Source organism: Lontra canadensis, unplaced genomic scaffold, assembly GCF_010015895.1.
Source record: "Lontra canadensis isolate GAN:19392208 unplaced genomic scaffold, GSC_riverotter_1.0 scaffold20, whole genome shotgun sequence".
Lineage (NCBI taxonomy): Eukaryota > Metazoa > Chordata > Mammalia > Carnivora > Mustelidae > Lontra > Lontra canadensis.
Window position 1 is genome coordinate 14,822,154 of NW_022631014.1, and position 20,217 is coordinate 14,842,370.

Genomic DNA, 20,217 nt, shown 5'->3' on the forward strand with positions numbered 1-20,217 from the left:
AATTCGAGAAAGAACTGGTTTGCTGACAATTAAGCCATAAGCAGTATTCACAACTGTTATAAATGACTGGTCTACACACCTCAATATAAAATAAAGTGTTTGATGAATGAAACAACTGGAAGGTAAGTAGAACTTGAAATGTGCTTCATAAAAGGAACAAACAACAAAAATTACTCAAATTGGGACTCAGCTTTCTGCCTAAAACAATATCCTTTAACTATTTTACTGTAGAGTCTGAGAAGAGACTGCCCTTGATACTCAGAACTATTGCTACAGGGTCACTAAAGATCATGACTAGGAGGTCTATCCATAGGCCCAGATAAAGACCCCACTCAGTGACAGGATAGCTATGAGGTCTCAAGACTGACTAACCTAGGATCCTTAAGGAGGGGCTTGGCTTTGAGATTAACCCAGAGATCAAGAGCGCCCCCTTGAGGTTTATTAGTAATTCAACCTGTATGGCACTGGCCACCCAAACAACTCCCCAAGGTAGTGAAATGTCACTCTTACCCATCCAGGTGTGGAGCAGGTTTTGTGGTACTGTGTAATAAACATCAACACAAAGAAGATGGCAAAAACCAGGTGTTCAGGTGAACAGAGCAGAAGGGTTTAAAGCACATGTAGAGAACAAAGAGGTAAAGATAAAAAGATAGGGAAAAAGTTAAATGTGGTAAACATTCAAACTTAAAAACCTTTCAAAGAGCAATATTAGCCATTTTACTGGTTAAAAAAATCACTCAAGATTATAACAAATTACAAAGTTGTATTTATTTCTCCAATATGAAGACTATTCTTATACATATGTATGAAACAACTTGGAAATAGATAGCATAAAAATACATTAAAATTAAAGTTATTCCCGAATCCAAAACAACAAAAGCAAAACAAACTCAAAATTTATCAAAATAATTAAAAAGAATAAAAAGCACTACTGTTTGCCCTAAGGAAAGAAAAGTGTGATCGATACCTGCACTCCACACTTAAATGAGTTCTCCTATTTGTTATTTCTCATACTGAGTCAGTCTGCATCTTTTAGGCAGGCAGATGGAGGTAGGCCGCAGGAGTCCCTGTTTTCAGAACTTCCTGCCCCTCCCACCTAAGATGAAGCTCTGCCACTCAGAGCGACCCTGAAAAGGCACTAAGGAGCAAACCTTCCCTTTGTCAACACTTCTAACAGCAAGTAAGTAATGAGGGATAACATTATAGACACTGCATTTCTCTGGCCCAAAAATGCCCAACCTGCTGCTTCTACAATCACCAACTGGCAGATAGTCACTTTTGGGAAGCCTACAGGATACATTTGGTTAAAACATTTTGAACCAAAACTGGTTGTTTCCCATAGCATTTTCACAAATCTTCACACTATGTGAATTGCAGTGAAAAAATTCAAAAGCAGATAACTAGGCTCAGAAGTATATACCACAAAAATCTTAGTTTAGAGAAATAGAAGAATTTGAGAAAGGACACTGGATTATCAGGCCATGTTTAAAGCAGTCAATTGTGCTAGGAGCTCCCATATCAATTTTTATATTCATTTTAAGGCAATTCTAAGACATGTAATTCAACAAAATACAATTTTAATCTTCACAACAATGTTAAAATCATTATTCTACAAGGAATGGTAGCATTTATACTTACGTTAAAAATATTCAGTTGTGTAAAAGCAGTACAGAAATTTTATTTTAAAAACCGTCAATTTAAGAAGTTCCAGAATTTTAAAAGCGATCATGAGTTTTAAAACCACAAGTCTCAAATTCTCCTTAGAAGACTGAGAAGTTGTAATTCAAGCCAATAAAATAGTAAAAATGAGTAAAAAACAGGCAGAAGAAAAGAAAAAAGACAAAATCTGGCAAGCAGGTGAAGAAAGGAACTAATGCTTAATTAAACTAGCTTCCAGAAACTACTAACTTTAAGATGGAAATGTACTTCCCATATATAGAAAACTTTACCAAAGCATACTTATGATAGGAAGAAATTAGTACATATGCTAGACATTGATTCCACCGTATGGAAAGGTCTAAGAGGTAAAATCTGTAAAGGTAAACATCCTACAATGTTAAGGGGCAGATTTCAAATACGTAGCAGTGAAAACAAGGAGTGGTTTATTGATTAGGCATATTCCTCCTCCTTCCTTGTTCCTTTCTCTCACAACTCTCAGATTTCTGGGGGAAAAGCCTACAGATTTTTCTAAAACACACAGAACCCAATTCAATTTGCCATAGTGGCTAACCGAGGAGTCCTGTAAAAACCACCTTATGGCAAAACTCTGGAGCAAATGGTGAGATGAAAACACTCTAGTTAATGCAGTGAGGTAGGAATGTACCACTGGAGACTCAGTCTGAGGATGGAATCGCTATCTTTATGACAGATTCCAGTTTTGTTTTGAATTCAAATGACAACTGAAGACAAAAAAACTTGGCTCTTTGACTGCAACAGTGGGGTAAACAAATGAAGACAACAACAATAATTTCAGGGACAAACTTCAGGGAGCCCGCTGTGCCTGGAGTGGTATGGATAATTAAATCCATCACTCGCATCCGCAATTCAGGAGGCAGACATATGAATGTGCACTTATATCGGTCTGGATTGCATATTAAGAATACTGAAAGTAGGGGCACCTGGGTGGCTCAGAGGGTTAAGCCTCTGCCTTCGGCTCGGGTCTTGATCTGAGAGTCCTGGGAATGAGCCCCCCATGGGGCTCTCTGCTCAGCAGGGAGCCTGCTTCTGCCTCCCTCTCTGCCTACTTGTGATCTCTCTTTTAAATAAATAAATAAATAATCTTAAAAAAAAAAAAAAAAAAAGAACACTGAAAGTACCTTAACAAAGAAGCCCCTCAGGGTTCTCAGCCTACATTCCAGGAGCAGAAATAACAGTGTAAAGCAGGCATACTGGCCCTAGGCTGACACCAGACATGGACAAACAGAGGACACTGCCAAATGGGCAGGGAGAAATGATATTCCTGCTCCAAGCTATTCAATCCTACTCAACCGGACAAAGAGATCCTATCCCACCAAATCTTAATTGCACTGATCTTTCAAAACTATGCAGTGTTAAAGACCCATGCAGGGCCAACACTCAAGTAGGTTCAGACCTTAAGGCCAGAGACTCCCGTAAATATGTAAGTTTATACATGCTTATGAAAACATGCCTAAAGGAGAAAGAACCATAAAACATTTCAAAATCATAAAAGCTTTCAATATTTTCACATTTCCATTTTCTCCTGTCACTTAGACACTGATTTTCCAGTTTCCTCCACCCCCTGAACGTACTTTAAAAATATATGCATAAGGATTCATTTAAAGTTTGTAAATCCTAGAAATTGAAAAGTGTCACTGTTACTCCAAAAAACAATCTACATTATTATACCATTACCAAAGAAGCTTTTGGCCTTATACAGAAATTAACAGTTCTGTACTGAAATGAAATCTACACCATTATATACAATACACCCTCTTCCCTGCCCTCCCCCAGAAGAAGTGTGGAAACATGGTGGCAACAAGCCACTGAAATGAAAATATACTTCCCAGGATTAACTACGAACAATAAAACACACTTGTTTTACATGTACTGCTGCCATAAATCAAACAGAAAGTTTTGCTTAAAATGGTTCAATGCACATAACAATAGGATTAAAGAGATAAAGGCAAAGAAAGAAAAAGAGAGCCTTAGAGTAATGAGACATTACCTTTGGAGCGCACGATGTAACACTCTTTCTGTAAATTTTACACAAAAATGGCAAGAAATAAATTGTAATACACTTTTAAGACAAGACTGAATCTATGTTTTAATATCAATATAACTTTGAAATTAAATATTTTCAAGTTTTATGCAAAGCAAGAAAGCTTTTTTAAAATGGAGGGCTCTAAATTTTCTTTCACATAGGATATGTACGTAGAGACGAACTATGCTTAAGAAAAACACTGTGGTAAAAATGGGAATCTGCTCAGAGCCTTAATATTGTTAACACTAGAGTGTGAGGAACCAAACAGTATATTTCGCTTTGCAAATCCTACAAACTAGCTAAGTCAACAAACATCTTTCTCAACAAGAGAGTAATATATCCCAAGTACATACATGAATATAAAAATCTGAACGCCCAGGAGGAGTTACTACCAGTGGAAAGCAAAAATTTCAATGAAAAGGACTGAGTTAAGAGAATTCGAAACAACATTTCAGGAACTTTCTCTTCTTTTTTTAGTAATTCACTTCAAATAGTTAAAAATCTTTCATGTTTCTACATTTGAAATCTTTTCATCACACACAGCAGACCACTATCAGGAATAAGTGAGCAAAGTTTGGACTATAGTTTCTGTTCAACACTTCTGTAGTTGTTAAGTCCCCGAAAAGAATAATAATAATAATGCATAACTAGAATTTTAAGGATCTTCTCAAAGGATAAAAAGGCAAGAGAGATGAAAGTACAGAAGTATTCTGTCAAATTTTGGCCACGATACTTGCCTAATCTCTGATTTTCCCCACTGTAAAAAAATTAAAAAAAAATACACAGTCTAACCAACTTTATTATACTTTAAGTGTATCTGTTATACTCAGACCAAAATCCATGTCATATATAGTGGATAAAATTCTTTACAAAGGTTTCAGACTATTGCATCTTGAAATACTTAAAAACAAGCTTTAATTTCTTATAAAGGATTGATACATGAATTACTGCCAAAAAGAATACAACATTTCAAATAATATGGTGTTTTCAAAGAATGTTGTAAAAAAAAAAAAAGTGACTCCAGCTGTAAAGTAGTATGAACGTAAAGATAACCTATTTCTGTCTAATGTAGCTTTGAACATGCAATTTTTTCCTTCAACTCCTGACACTACACATCATCATGGAAGAGGCACCAAATGATATAGAGACACATAGCTTGTGTAAGGGCCATGGAAACTAACCAAGCCATGTTACAGAGTTCCCCGTGTGTTCCAAAAGTCACCAAAAATTCAGCACTAATGTTAACATAATATCTAATACACATCAAACACTACTAAATACAAAACTCCTTCCAGGTTGCTACTACATATGTCACATAAACACTAAGTGATTTTAAGACTGGATGTTACAGATGACACTTGAAACTCAGAGAATTTGGTTTATGGTTAAGTTTCACCAACATCTTGTTGATGAAAAATCTTGCAATGTACACATATAGATACTACCCCCCCCCAGCCAAAAGAAGGAAAAACCAGAACCTCCCAGGTTACAGAAACTTACTAGCATTTATTCTCATACAGATTCATGAGTATGTGGAGGGAAAAAGCATTTCTGCCCAAATTTACTTTCACTACCCCAAATCGCAACATAGCTTTATAAACCCCTTAACCCAAAACCACTCTTCACCTCCCCTTGCTCTGCTCTGAGACAATCAGCACTTCTCTCCCACTCAGGAAAGCAGCCATTCCAAATCTGGTTAGAACATATCCTGGAACTACTTTGTATTTTCCTCCTATAATCCTATTTATACCTGTTAACACTTTTTGCTTAAAGTTTGACTTTTCTGCATTATCTTGTTTTCTTAAATTTTTATGATTATCATGACCACTGACAGTGGCCAACAACAGAGACTGTTCACCAAAGCTCTGCAGGTCTTTCTACTCCATGGCTGTACATAAGGTTGCACAGACCAAGCGAAGGAAGACAAATGTAACCACCACGTCAATGTTCTGTTTGCAGCTGATGAAGACTGCTGCCTAATTTAGGCAAATGAGCCTGAAGCTTCTTTGCAGCACTTTCAGACTGTTGGAAATTAGGCAATTACAACTATTTTCCTTTAGGCAAGATGATGTTTGCACACAAAGCATTTCACATATTCAGAAACTGAGGATCAACCTACAAAACACCTTCTTATGTCCACATCTTCATATCCAAATGTTTATCTTTAAGAATGGGATAGATACTACATAAGCCAAAAAGGAAAGACAAACTAACTCAAGGTAAATAGCCAATAGAACTAGAACCAAGATCTCCTGATAGCCAGAACAGTGGCTCTAACCCAAGTGATAGTTATTTATACAAAGCTATAAACCACCTAGTCATTTTAATGACTCCTTCATGCAATACCTTCTTTATCTTTTCAATGAATGTATAGAAAAACAATGAAAATTACAGAATTAACACAATGTTATTACTAACAGCCAAAGGAAAAGAAAATGTTTTCAGGTGTGTCATTTTATCCTAGCATTATTTATATAAGGAAAAGGTTGGACAAGATGATCTTGAAATCCTTTTCCACTCTAAGACCTCATAATTCTATAGCTTTTGTTTTCAGGTGTGTCATTTTATCCTAGCATTATTTATATAAGGAAAAGGTTGGACAAGATGATCTTGAAATCCTTTTCCACTCTAAGACCTCATAATTCTATAGCTTGTATTATGGTTTCTTCTTAGTGTTTGGCTTCAACAAATAAATAATAAAAGGAACAAAATAACTAAATACCAAGTTAACTTGGTTACTACTTTGGTTCCAGGTCTTTGAATTCTTTCAGAAATACCTCAACATGAACAAACCATTATTTCCTCAGTTATATATGGGGACAGTGCCGTCTATCACTTCCTCCACGTTTCTTGAGCAGTACTATTTCAAAAAGAATAGTAGGCCCCCCCAAAGCAAAATCATCGTGATTAAAATAGCAGATAAAAGCAGTTACTGCAGAAATCACGAATAGCTTTATAGAAGCAAATCTGATTTTTATCATATACATAAATTGTTTCAACCAAAGAAAGCAATATATGCACAATTACATTTAATAAAAATGATGCATGCCTTAGGAAGGGGAGGTTTTAAATGGGTCAGTAATGAAGACATTACTTCATTAGTTACTGAATGAAGCACAAGAATCTTTGAGGAATATTTTGATATATACTATGACATCAAATTTCCTCCTTAGGAATTACAAAGTAGTTTATTTAGAATATGAACTACAAATATGATTTTGCCAAGGTTGTATTAAAAGTCCTTGTTAAGCCTATAAAACTAGAAATATAAAGGCAGTTCTTGGTGTTTTACTACCCATTCTCACACTACCCTTTCCTGTCTGGAATGCAGAAGAGATGTTTGAGGCGCCCCAGCAAGAGCTGCGGTGAGAGAGGCAAGTGCACCACCACCCTTGGGTGGCCCTTGCAGCCCCAGCTTTTAGAAGGCTTAGCTGGGATGAAAGACAAAACTTGGAGACAGTACATTATACTTTTTCACTACTTCAGCTCCAAAATGATCTGGGCTTGCAAGACAGAGATTTTCAAAGATTTTCTTTTTATGGGCCATCATCATCTCCATTTTCCCTTACTATAAAAGCAAGGAAGTATTTTGTTTAGAAAGGTGATTGTTAGTTTTATTTTATCCTTCAACCGTGGGGAACCGATACTCTGAGCTAGCATTAAAAAAGGACATGCTACAAAAATCTCTTTAAAAAAATTAAAAAGAAAAAAAAAAGGATTTTTTTTTTGTATGTACAAGAACACTATTACTTTAAAGATTGTTTTTAACTACAAACTCATTTCTAGAAGTAAATTTCAAACTAAAAGTAGAAAATTTTATTTCAACACAAGTTCACAGTGATTTTAGTGCCATCTACAGTTAATTATGAAAACAAGCTTAAAACTTTTAATCCTAATTCATGATGCTAAAATTTTCATTTGGCACTCTTTGCCAGAAACAGCAGTCCAATGTAAAATTAAACTATGTAGAAACAGCAATGGCCGTAATTTTGTTTGATACTAAGCATTTATACAAAAGACTTAGGCAGGTACTAAATAACATAGAAACAAAATAAATTTTCTGAAGAGAGAATTTCATCATACACTGGATATTAATTAATGTATGTACCTGCACTGGTTTTTACTCTTAACGTTTGATTAAACAAGCTAACTGGTATGTAACAATGGAAAGAAGCTGCTGCTACCTGATAAATTCAATGTACTCATATTAAAAATAAGGAAATCTAAAAGAAACTTTAGAGCCCTCAGATGGTAGCTTCTTGACCAATGAATTTCATTAGTTTATCATGTTCACAGTTCAGATAAGCTTAAAAATGGAAATGGGAAACCTCAAAGAGTAAATAGCTTTATATTAAATTACTATAAAAGACAGTTTTCAAAACATCTTCCACTACTTTTTTTTTTTTTTTTTTTTTGGCCTTTAAGAAGGTTAAGGAAAGAAAAATACTCTAGTAGAGAAGTATTAATAACTACTGCTCTATGGAATCAAAACATGATCTAGGAACAAATGTTTTTGGTCTTCCTTTTTTCCTGCACAGCTCCAGGCACTGTGATCTTCCACCAGCTTTCCATTTTTAGGACATTCTTATGAACAGAATGCCCCTTATCTGAACTTTATCAGATCATGTTGGAAATCTATTTTGCAGACAAATTTAAAATGTGAGATTTATTTTACATGAATAATTTACTCTATTAACGACAGGGAAGCGCCATTCATATTCGTCCATTCAGAAAGATGACAAGAACTTTTTCTGGAAAACCATGAATAAAATATTTCTCCAACATATATAGTACAACTACGGAGATTTACTTCCAATCAAAAGCATTAAACTTCATGTTAGCCAATTATCTTTCCTATTTTAAATCCTGGGATTATAATAAAAATTGGTTTTACGGTAGCTTTAGATAAGAATGTAACTAAAAAGGGGCACCTGGGTGGCTCAGAGGGTTATTAAGCTTCTGCCTTCAGCTCAGGTCATGGTTTTAGGGTCCTGGGATCAAGGATCCCTGCTCAGCAGGAAGCCTGCTTCCCCCTGCTCTCTGCCTGCCTCTGTGCCTACCTGTGATCTCTCTCTCTGTGTCAAATAGATAAATAAAATCTTAAAAAAAAAAAAAAAATGTAACTAAAAGTAAGCCAAGTAAGGTTTTGGTTGTGCCTGTATATACATGAAAAGGTGCTTGTTTTTTTAAAAAGCAAATATAGCATTCTGAAGTTCCCTGAGTGCTAATCTCATAAATTTTGGTGAAAATGATAGCAATATTGGGTTAATTCAATTATCCAGAGAGACCACAAAAGATTTAAGTTTTTTTTTACAATGCTGATGCAACAGCAAAGTTACTTATCTCTGTATAGTATCAGAAAATAATGGTACCTCTCTCAAATTAGCTCAAAGAACAATAAGAGAAAAAGCAACCACACCATGGTTTACTCAAAACAAGTGTTCTCCAGGCCAAGGGCACGTCTAGTCCTAGTCTATGAACAATTTTTAAATGCTGATCAATAGTTAATGTTCCAATCTAGTTTTGGTTAACTGACCCTCCAAACTTGTTAATTCAAAGCTAATTTCTTTTCTTAAGATGACAACATACTTTGAAGATAAGGTTCATCTTCAAGTTACATCTCTTAAGTACCATCCTTCAAACTGGGGATATATGCCGAACGCTGAGGCGGCTGTTAGAGCTTACCAGTTCCTGCAGTGTTAGAAATTAGTAACAAAGTCCAATTTGACAGAATTCTAGCATTTAAACTTGGTTTAACTATACCATCTTTCTCATGAACAGCGCTTCTCTGTTTAAGAAAAGCTCATCTCTGAATTATGCCTACTCACATGAAAAACTGGGAACCATTGGTATGTTTCCCTCGATTTGCCATTGACAAAAGGAACGCTCTGTCATGTTTGAGAATAAAGTTTTCATCTGTTTGAAGAAAACACAAATTTGTCAGTCTCCAATTATAAGACACTCTCAAAGTGTAATTAATGTTCACAGTAATAAATAGAAAGCAAAGGATGAAATTCCTCTTCTGGTCAGTATAGATACTTGTCTGAATATTTAGAAAAAAAATTTTTTTAACTAATCAAATACAAAATCATAAAAAGATCAAAAATACTACTTAAAGCCTTGAGGAAAAGAATATACATTTAATGTTTTATACAAACAGCCTTAGAACAGTCACTTTTAATAGTAACATACTTTTGCTAAATGGTAATGTAAACTATTAACTTTCAGAGAAAACCAGTAAAGAGATTTTAGAAAAATCTCTACAGTAAAGCTCATTTTCTTCAACTTTCCAATTATCTTGCTTAACACACTATATATGGGAGAAGTTTAATAATCTTATGTGCCTAATTTCTATATGGTAAACTTATTATTCAACTGTATTGAAGCTAGACTATGAGAGCAAAAAATTAAAAGTTACATAAATTAAGTTGTAAGGTTGTATGTAAATTAAATCAAGTATACAGACTCCTAATAGATAGGATCAAAAATTATCTAAGGAGGAAAGTCCCATAAAAACAAAAACTTAAAGGGCAAAATATAATTATAAGATACACAAGTATCTGCCACAGGGAACAACCACATTAAAGTGGCCTACAACATTAGCTTCCAATTGCTATAAGCGGATAGAACCAGCTAATGAACCTACTTCTTACTGGTTCAAAGGAAAAACTGTTACAAAGATCACTCAAAGATGATTTTAATTCCAGCAGAAATATCTTCAAAACTAATTTAAATTTCCTTGTAACATTCATACAAACAAATTTTTCTTTAGAACAAACAGAAACATAGAAAACTTTAAAAAATGATTACCTTGGGAACAGGCTTCTGAAAAAGAGTAGTAATCCATTTTCCCCCAGAAGAAATATAAAAGACTATTATAACACTGAAGCTATCATGGCATTAAAATCTAGTAAGATTGGATTCCATTATAAATCTCTGCAACTGACTTTTCTAAGGCTTTTTGGGGCAAGTGCAATAGTTAGATTTAATGCAAATATTACTACTGTAGGAATAAAACACAATCAAATAGTTCTAGTATACAAAAGAAAACATACAAACCTTTGAGAAAGTAGGAAATGCCAACTTTTATTAAAAGAAATTGTTTGGTTTAAGGGGGGAAAAATACAACTAGAATTTTTTCCCTGATGTAGAACTAATAACCCATTGCGAAAAGAAAAAAGATACAGATGCATGTATGAAACAGTATACAGAATTTTCCAAGTCTTCAAGCAATATAAGAAATCCAGCCACAACCTAACCCAGGCTGTCTACAAATTTATTAGGAAGGGTGCAAGGGAACAGAATTGGAGTTTGTGTTACTGAGCTTTGTTCTCTTACCTTTTCATTTTGCAAAAGACCACATTCTCTATAAACAAAAGAATATGTTGACAGTTTTAGGCAGGAAGATAGGAGTTTTCATGTATATAGTTGCCTAACCTCCATGCTGAAAGTCATGTTTAACCACAAAGTTAGCCTTAATTAATCTTGTCAATTACAAGTTACATATTACAATATAATTTATCCCCAAGTTCATGCAAATAAAGTATTTTCATGCAGCATTAGTTCCATGCAAAAAGTGAACTATAAGTAAACCTCTCCTCATTAAAAGTACATGATCAAATTTGCTTTAATATCAGAACTGAAACAAAGGACCATAAAATATTAAGCCTTACCTTTAAAATATCCACCATAAATTGATTCTCCGCCTTTTCCATTACCTGCAAATAATAAGCTACATTAAATTATAATGAAAATTAAAAATATATTAATACATTTAAATTATTTTTATGCTTTCAATTTGCTAAAGAAGCTAACACCTTGTGACTGCTATAATAAATTCTACAAATCTTCAGTTAACCTCATCTTGAAAATAAAAGTCCAAAAAAGAGCCCACTCCTATTATAATAAACACTATTATCTCCATAACCCATTTATTTCAAAAAGTAATCACACCAGCAAAATTCAGGAAGAATAAAAACAATCCAAAAGTACTTGGCATTCATTGTAAGGGAATTCACCAACTGTTTATAATATTATTATTAAAAGTACATAAAAATAAAATGGCTTAGTATTTTGCTTTTCATACATTCTTGCTCTACACATCTACTCAGTGACCACTTAATATTTACATCACACTGTGACACAACACTTATAATAGTATAATAGCTTAAGAAACTGATGGATGGTTATTAAAAGCATAACTTTAGCTCTACCTTCGCTGAAGTCCCCACCCTGAATCATGAAGTTTTTAACCACACGATGGAATGTAGAACCTTTGTAACATAACTTCTTCCCAGTTGTTTTTCCAAGGCCTTTCTCTCCTGGGGGGGGGAAAAAGTGAAATTTAGCTACAAACATCTTTCCACGAAAAGAACCATCCAATTAGTCCTTTGTGAAGTCCCTCCCATACATGTTGGCACTGTAAGAGACACAAAGTATGAGGCAACAAGGAAATAACACACAAAATAAAATAAATATCAAGCAGCATATAAATGTTAAATTGTGTGGCAGAGACTCTACATGCCAACAGAAGAAAAGAGGGATTAGAAAGAGTTATCACTCCAGTAAAAGAGGGCAATCAAGGAATTGGTGCAAAGCATATATGTATTTAAGTGTATCCAAGCATGGATTTAAAAATTTAATACTATTTTAAAATAACATTATACATGTTTTTATTTTTTTCTACTTTAAAAAATAAATCCAATTAAATATAATGAAGAACAGCCATATTATGTTTTGTCTATCTTCTAATACTAGAAGTCTTGTGAATCTGGAATGGTGAATTTGTTCAAAACACTTGAAATTTAGAATTTATGAACTACAATGTTTACAGATGACTTTGTTACACACAGTAGTACTTTCTTTTTTTACTTTTGAGACCACTTCTTTGTCGTCTCTATCCTTTAAGAATGCTTCCCTGATTTCTTATCAGTGAAAATAGCATTTTTAATGCGCTAAAAATTCATTTTACGGGCACTTTTGACAGAAAATATCTACTCTGAGAAGCAAGATAAAACTATAAGCCACAACTTCTCATCAGAAATAATTTAATAATTCATTTACCTGAGCATAGGCAGAGGAAGTTTTTGCATGTTTTTGGACATATGTCTGAGAAGAGCTGAAACATAATGCGACCAACTGAAACAAAACACATTAAAGAAAGGTAAGCAAGATGATTAAATATGCCACATTTTATATGGGAGAAAGAGACATATAGAATTAACAAATTGAAAGGCCCATTTTTGTATTTTAATTTTTCAAAAGACTTAACTGGAAAAAATTTAACTGAGCAATGCCAACTAACAAGAATTCCACACAATTTGTTAGTGTCAGAATTCACAGGCAGCCTCAGTGGTTTCAGCCCTAAAACTGCAGGATTTTAAGTGTCTTGTAAAGGGGCTTTACATGATTAGATCCCTTCTAGTACAGTTACCTACCAGAACACTATTAATTTGCTTTAAAATAGTCTCAATAGTTGTCTAATCTATGCCTGAGCCCCTCCAGTGATGACAGCACATCATATCACAAGACAGTCATTGTGGCCCATACTGTTAGAAGAAAGTTCTTCTGTCCTCTGTATCTAGCTTTCTACCTTTATGCAAGAACTATTTAGAGCCAACCTCCTGAATTGTGACCCACAACTAAAACTCACATTCTATTCCCTGAGAGAGCATAAAGAGAATAGCTTATGGTTCCTAAAAAATACCCAAAACACACTAAACAGACAAAAAACATACAATACACAGGAAATGATAAGGAGCAAGCCTACAAATTTATGCCACAGAAAAGTGCTTCACAGTGCTGTGAAGTTTGTAAACGTGGAGATTCACAGACCTGTACCCCTGGGGGGAAAAAATATATATATATATATATTTATAAAAAATAAAATTATTAAAAAAAAAAAAAAGAAAGAAAAGTGCTTCACAAATGTTTTGTTCTCAGGACTCCTTCCAACTCTTAAAAATGATTGCACTTTTACAATGTGGGTTATGTCTACTGCTATTTACTATATTATAAATTAAAACTCAGAAATTTTTAAAACACAAGAATATAAAGCACATGTTCTATCAGCTGTCAGAGTGGTGACATCATTACTTATTGTGTAATCTCTGGAAAACTCGACTTGTGAATGAGAGCGCAACAGGCAAATTGTATTATTATAAAAGTAGTTTTGACTTTGCAGGCCTCACGAAAGGTTCTCAACAAAGTAAAAGATAGTATTCTGATTTACAATCACTTTCCTGTGTCCCCTTTCCCTTTAATCTAAAGAACCTTTTCCATTAGGAATAAACATTTTTATTTATTCAAAGGGACTTATAAATAAATCAAAATTAACTGTGGACCAAATATAAGACACTTTCAGCACAGACACAAACTGATTTGATTTATTCTCTGTCACTAAGAACTGAATTTATTCTTGGCCATGTCAGTCAGTTCCTCTGAGGAGAAAACAAAGCTACAAAGCTACTACATAAAAGACATCTTTAAGAGATAAAAAGTGGAATAATGGCATCATACAAGACTTTCTTATGTCATTCTGTCTATAGCTTCAATGGAGCCAAAATTTTAAAGCAATTTCAAAATGTTCTAACTGATCTTTATATCTAAAAGAATGAAGAAAAAGGAAATCAGAATTTTAAAGACTGTCTTTATTTTGGGAGAGAGCACTCATGGAGGCACATGCATGGGCGGGGAGGGGCAGAGGGCGAGGGAGTGAGTCTCAAGCAGACTCCCCCACTGAGCAGAGAGCCCAACTCTGGCCAGTCCCACAACCATGAGAGCCTGAGCCCAAATCAAAAGTCGGACATCCAACTGACTGAGCCACTGAGTCACCCCAAGAAATTGGAATTTTAAAAAAATGCATATAATAGAAGTAATATAATCCTCTGTATTTAGATGGAAATATTTTACCAGTATGAAAAAAGTGTTTTCATCAATCTTCATAATAAACCCCTGGGAGGGCGCCTGGGTGGCTCAGTGGGTTAAAGCCTCTGCCTTCGGCTCAGGTCATGATCTCAGGGTCCTGGGATCGAGCCCTACATCGGGCTCTCTGCTCAGCAGGGAGCCTGCTTCCCTTCCTCTCTCTCTCTCTATCTGCCTGCCTCTCTTCCTACTTGTAATCTCTCTCTGTCAAATAAATAAATAAAATCTTTATAATAAACCCCTGGGAAATGGCTGGCTAGGTTGGCATCAAGTTCAAAATCCTCTAACTTTGCAAACATATTTAGATATTTGGGACCCCTGTAAGATGGTTACTTTTCTAGATAAAAGGTATTATCTAAACAATCAAAAACTCAGCCTTTTAAAACCATAGTGATTTCAACATCAAGTTTTCTTTTTTTCAAAACCTTTAATGCCTCCAAAAGAAAGCTGATGAAAGTTTCAAATGTTTCTAGTTTCTTCTTTACAGATGATTTTTGAACCCTCTAGTGCTTTAATACATTTGAAAACAGTTAAATGTGATTACATTTCCAGGCCTAATATTCAGAGAGGGATATCAAACAATGATGTTGTTTTTTTAATTTAATTTTTAAAAGATTTTATTTCTCTATTTGACAGAGAGAGCAAGAGAGCACAAGCAGGAGGGTGGCACAGGGAGAGCTAGAAGCAAACTCTCCGCTGAGCAGGGAGCCTGATATAGGGCTTGATCCCAGCACCCTGGGATTATGACCTGAGCCAGCAGACGCTTAATCCATTGAGCCATCGGGCACCCGAGACAATGATATTTTTTAAAACACACTCACATCTAATATCTTACCCTCTAACTAGGTAAGAAAAGAAGATTCTATTGACTGACTTCTCAGTCTCATAGGACAGGGCTTAGAGCAGAGGTTTTGTGTCCTTTACAGCATTATGTTCTTAAGGGTAAAGAAAAAAATAGAACAAAACCACATTGTTTTGGTCTCAATACCATGATGCAAGGCTGGAAACACTGCCAAAACCAGAAAAATAACTTACAAATCTACAGAAAACAGATTAAACCAACTGGGCTTGCAAGACATAAGAAAGGCTATGGACATTCAGACATTGGTTGAGACTGTCTTCTTAATTTAAAATGCCTACAAATGTTCAATCTGAAGAGTCTAGAAACAAAAGGCAAGGTCAAAGTTTTCTATTGGGAAAACACAAAAAGATCTCTACCTACAAAGCAGTACACTAGTATTAATTCCCTCTAAATTGAATAAAAAAAGTTTTAAAGTGAACACTATAGGATACATTCCAGCAAATATTAGCTTGAACTAATTAAGGTCATTAGCAAGATAAACAAGTTTTCAACATATGTTTTTCAATTAAATTGCAATAGCCATTTTACAGAAGACAGATACTTTTTTGAATATCAAAACGGAAAATATTCTGATGTATAGTCTTTAAGATTAAAAACAGGGTGCCCGGGTGGCTCAGTTGGTTAAGCAACTGCCTTCAGCTCATGTCATGATCCTGGAGTCCCGGGATCAGGTCCTGCATTAGGCTCCCTGCTCAGCTGAGTGTCTGCTTCTTCCTCTGACCTTCCCCTTCTCATGCTCTCTCTTACTCTTTTCTCTAAGATAGGAAGAAAGAAAGAAAGAAAGAAAGAAAGAAAGAAAGAAAGGAAAAAAGAAAGAAAGAAAGAAGATAAGCAAGCAAGCAGTGTGGTTCAGTAGTTATTTTCAAAGGATAGCAGGCATTAACTGTGATTATAAAACATACTGAAAAGAAAAATGTAAACTAGTTACTTAAGGAAAAGACTGAAAGAGAAGATTCTCTGACTCCCCAACTGATTTAAAAAAAAAAAAGGATTATGATAGCAACCCCATTTCCCAATAGTATATGCCTGAGGTTTACTGTCTCCTGTAATAAATTAACGTGCTCTGCTGATGCCTTTTCAGAAAATGATGCTGCCTTTGAATGAATGAGTAAGATCTCAGGATACTGTTAACACTACTTATACTTTAGTGGGATTTAGTAATCTTTGTTAATCAGTCATTACTTTCAATAATATTATCTTTTATATGTACTAAGATTTCTTCTTAAGGAACTACCACTGTGCCAATGAATACACACTCCTCTATAACTCTCAAACTAAAATCTGAAACCGGTTTATATTAAGCATTAGTTTGTGTAAGCATCAGTATGGTGTTTTTAGGACAAAAAATACATGATTAAGGACAAAAATTACAGAACAGGAATGGCTTCTGATTTAATCCCAATATACCAACATGCAGATCCTTTAAAAGAGCCATGACAGGGGAACAATACTGAGATTACTCAGGTAATATAAACACATTTTTTAAAAAAGATTTTATTTATTTGGCAGAGAGAGAAAGAGAGAGAGAGAGAATACAAGCAGGGGGAGTGGAAGAGGGAGAAGCTGACTCCTGGGTAAGCAGGGATCCTGATGCGGGGTTCGATCCCCTGACCCTGGGATCATGACCTGAGCCGAAGGCAGACGCTTAATGACTGAGCCACTCAGGTGCCCCGATAAACACATTTTTAATCACTGGCTACAGACAGGAAAAGCCAAGAAACACCTAAGTCATGTTGTAATCCTGATTTGGCCACTAGGTGGCAGGAACAAAATCAGCAAGAACCCATAATCTGCATAAAATCAAATATCATCTTTCAATAATATTATTGTTTCTTGTTCTTAGAAACACCTGCACTGGAATTAGAGGTGCAGTAGTGAAAAAGGAGACACATATCATAGACATAAAAGATACAGTAGCTGGAAAAATGAGCACTGGTTGGAAAAATAATTTTAAGAAATGGTATATTACACAGGACGAAGAATACCATACATACAAGTAAGGGATGAGGATTAAGAACAAAGGTATGAACAGATCATAGTGGGTAGGCAGACAGCAAAACCAAAGAGGAAATTAAGGAATGGGTACACCATTTCAACAAAATCAGGCCAGGTATTTACCCATTTAACTGAGCTCTTCCCCATGAGTCAAGTTTGTTTAACAGTATATAAGACACTGTGCTTGTTTTGGGAAGCTTCACAGTTTAGCTGGGAATGACAACTACAAATCTTAGTGTGATAAGCCATGAGTGGTATGAACAAAATGCACTTATATCTACCTTAAGCCTGACTGATGTGTGTGAGGGCAGAGGGATAGGGGCCATATCTGTTTTACTCATCATTCTATCCCCACTGATTTGTACAGTGGCTGGCACAGAACAAGTACACAATAAATAACTGAACAAAAATAAGAACACTTGAAACCACATTATTCAAAGATAGGGATTAACAAAATATAAACAAAGGAATACCTAGATACACAGATAAAAAGTATTCATTAGGGATGCCTGGATGGCTCAGTTGGTTAAGTGTCTGTCTTTGGCTCAGGTCCTGATCCCAGGGTTCTGGGATCGAGTCCCACATCTTCTCCCTCTGCCTGCTCTGCCTGCTGCTCCCCCTGCTTGTGCTCTCTCTCTGACAAATATATAAAGCTTTTTTTTTTTTAAAGTATTCATTATATACCAGGAAAAGTTATTACAAATGGCATGACATCAAGACATAACTTAATAAAATCTATTTTCAGATGTATAAAGGAAAAGAATCCTTCTAGCATCCAGGCAATAAAATCATGTCACCTACAGGGAAAAAGAAATTAGGCTGACTTCTGATACTTTACATTAGAAACTGGAGACAACATAACACTGTCTACCATCTTAAAGGGACTAATAGACTGTGAAAAAAAATTCTATATATAGCAAAGGAAATACATTAATGAGATTTTATCCTGAAAAATCTATCTGAGGGGTGCCTGAGTGGCTCAGCTAGTTAAATGTCTGCCTTCAGCTCAGGTCACGATCCCGTTGCCCAGGAATGGAGCCCTGCTCTCAGTGGGGAGCCTCCTCCTCTCCCCCCTCCACCCTCCCCACCCCACTTGTGCGCGCTCTCTCTCTCTCTCTCTCTCTCTCTCATTCTGCTCTCAAATAAATAAATAAAACCTTTAAAAAAATCTATTTGAAATATAAGCCTGAAACAGGACTCAAAGAACTAATGATAAAAGAATGAGAAAAAAAATGGCACTGAGCACTAAATCCATTACAACACAGAATTAAACCTAAATAACCATTGTAATTATGGTTACAAAATATAAATGTTACTACTACTGGGAAACAAAGTATGTATTAGTAAATTTTTTTTGTTATTTTTAAGAACCTTCTAAAAATGTTCTTTTTCTTTTGAACAGGCAACATTTTCATGATCCAAAAATCCAACAGCAGAAAAAAGTAAAGAGTGACAAGTCTTATTCGCACTTTTGTCAACAGGTAATCACTTTCATCAATTTCATGTGTATGCTTCCAGTCTTTTTGTACACACAGGCAAATACTGATATATTCTTATTTTAAAACGACAGCATAAGTTTGCTAAGAGAGTAGATCTTAAAAGTTCTTATTACAAGAAAAAAATGTAAGGGAAGTTATCACAAGGAAAAAAATTTTTTTAAGATTTTATTTATTTACTTGATAGAAAGAAAGATCATAAGTAGGCAGAGAGGCAGGCAGCGAGAGAGGGGAAGCAGGCTCCCTGCTAAGCAGAGAGCCCAATGCAGGGCTCGATCCCAGGACCCTGAGATCATGACCTGAGCCGAAGGCAGAGGCTTAACCCACTGAGCCACCCAGGTGCCCCAAGGAAAAAAAATTTTAATTGTGTGGCGATGGATATTAACAAGACTTCCTGTGGTGATCATTTTGCAATATAAACACATATACCAAATCACTATGCTGTATACTTGAAACTAAGATGTTATATGTCAATTATATCTCAAGTTTAAGATAAATAAAAACAAGTAGCTCCTTGGTTTAAAAAAATAAGTGGCACATTATGCACATTGTAATATACTCTGCTTTATATACTTAATGAATATATCATGAAGATATATATCACAGTACATTAAAACCAACAAGAGAGGGTGGAGTTGGTTAGAAAAAGTCCATTTCCTCATATTTCATAGTGGGAGTCAACAGGTAAAGGAAATATGGTTAAGAATACTTAAACATATAATTCACTTGCAGAGCTAAAAATATATTAAAAATCTTTCGAATTACTGTGTCAGAGTAATCCACATATTGTTTCATATCTTTCATAAAAAGATATGAAACAAAGCAAAGCAAATAGCAAGAGAATACAAATAAGATTTAAGACCAAACAGTTCTATACTTTTTTTTGGCACACAGAGCTTTTTTCATGACAGGTCAATCAACACCCAGGTAAGGTATCCGGCAGATAGTATCAGCAAAAACTCAAGAGAATTTATTGGCTCATGTAGTTACTTGACAAGGATATGGGCTGAGATCAGAGAATCAAAGAACTCTAGGAACCAGGATGTCAAGGAGTGAGGCCAGATCTTAGAACTGCCAGGTCTCAAAAGGCAAAAGGTTCTGAATACCACTTCTTTGTCCCAATGAATGCATACAACTCTAAATATTTTCATTAATGATTAGATAGATTAATCACTCAAATGAAGATAAAAGCAGTAAACAAACGTAAGAAAAATATAAAA

The 20,217-nt window shown here is 35.0% G+C and overlaps 1 protein-coding gene across 5 annotated transcripts in view; it reads right to left on the bottom strand.

Annotated features, from left to right (window-relative positions):
* NKTR (natural killer cell triggering receptor) overlaps positions 1–20,217 on the bottom strand; it is a 59,056-nt gene that overhangs the window by 21,185 nt on the left and 17,654 nt on the right. For 2 of the 5 annotated variants that reach the window (XM_032861075.1, XM_032861074.1), the window contains exons 3-7: positions 12,785–12,859; positions 11,935–12,042; positions 11,395–11,439; positions 9,550–9,637; positions 511–540 (exon numbers count right to left, since the gene is read on the bottom strand). In XM_032861075.1, coding sequence (XP_032716966.1) covers positions 511–540; positions 9,550–9,637; positions 11,395–11,439; positions 11,935–12,042; positions 12,785–12,859 — 346 coding nt within the window. Of the gene's footprint in view, positions 1–510; positions 541–3,685; positions 3,704–9,549; positions 9,638–11,059; positions 11,360–11,394; positions 11,440–11,934; positions 12,043–12,784; positions 12,860–20,217 lie in introns of those variants that run through there. The other 3 variants (XM_032861076.1, XM_032861077.1, XM_032861078.1) reach the window with 3 other exon arrangements.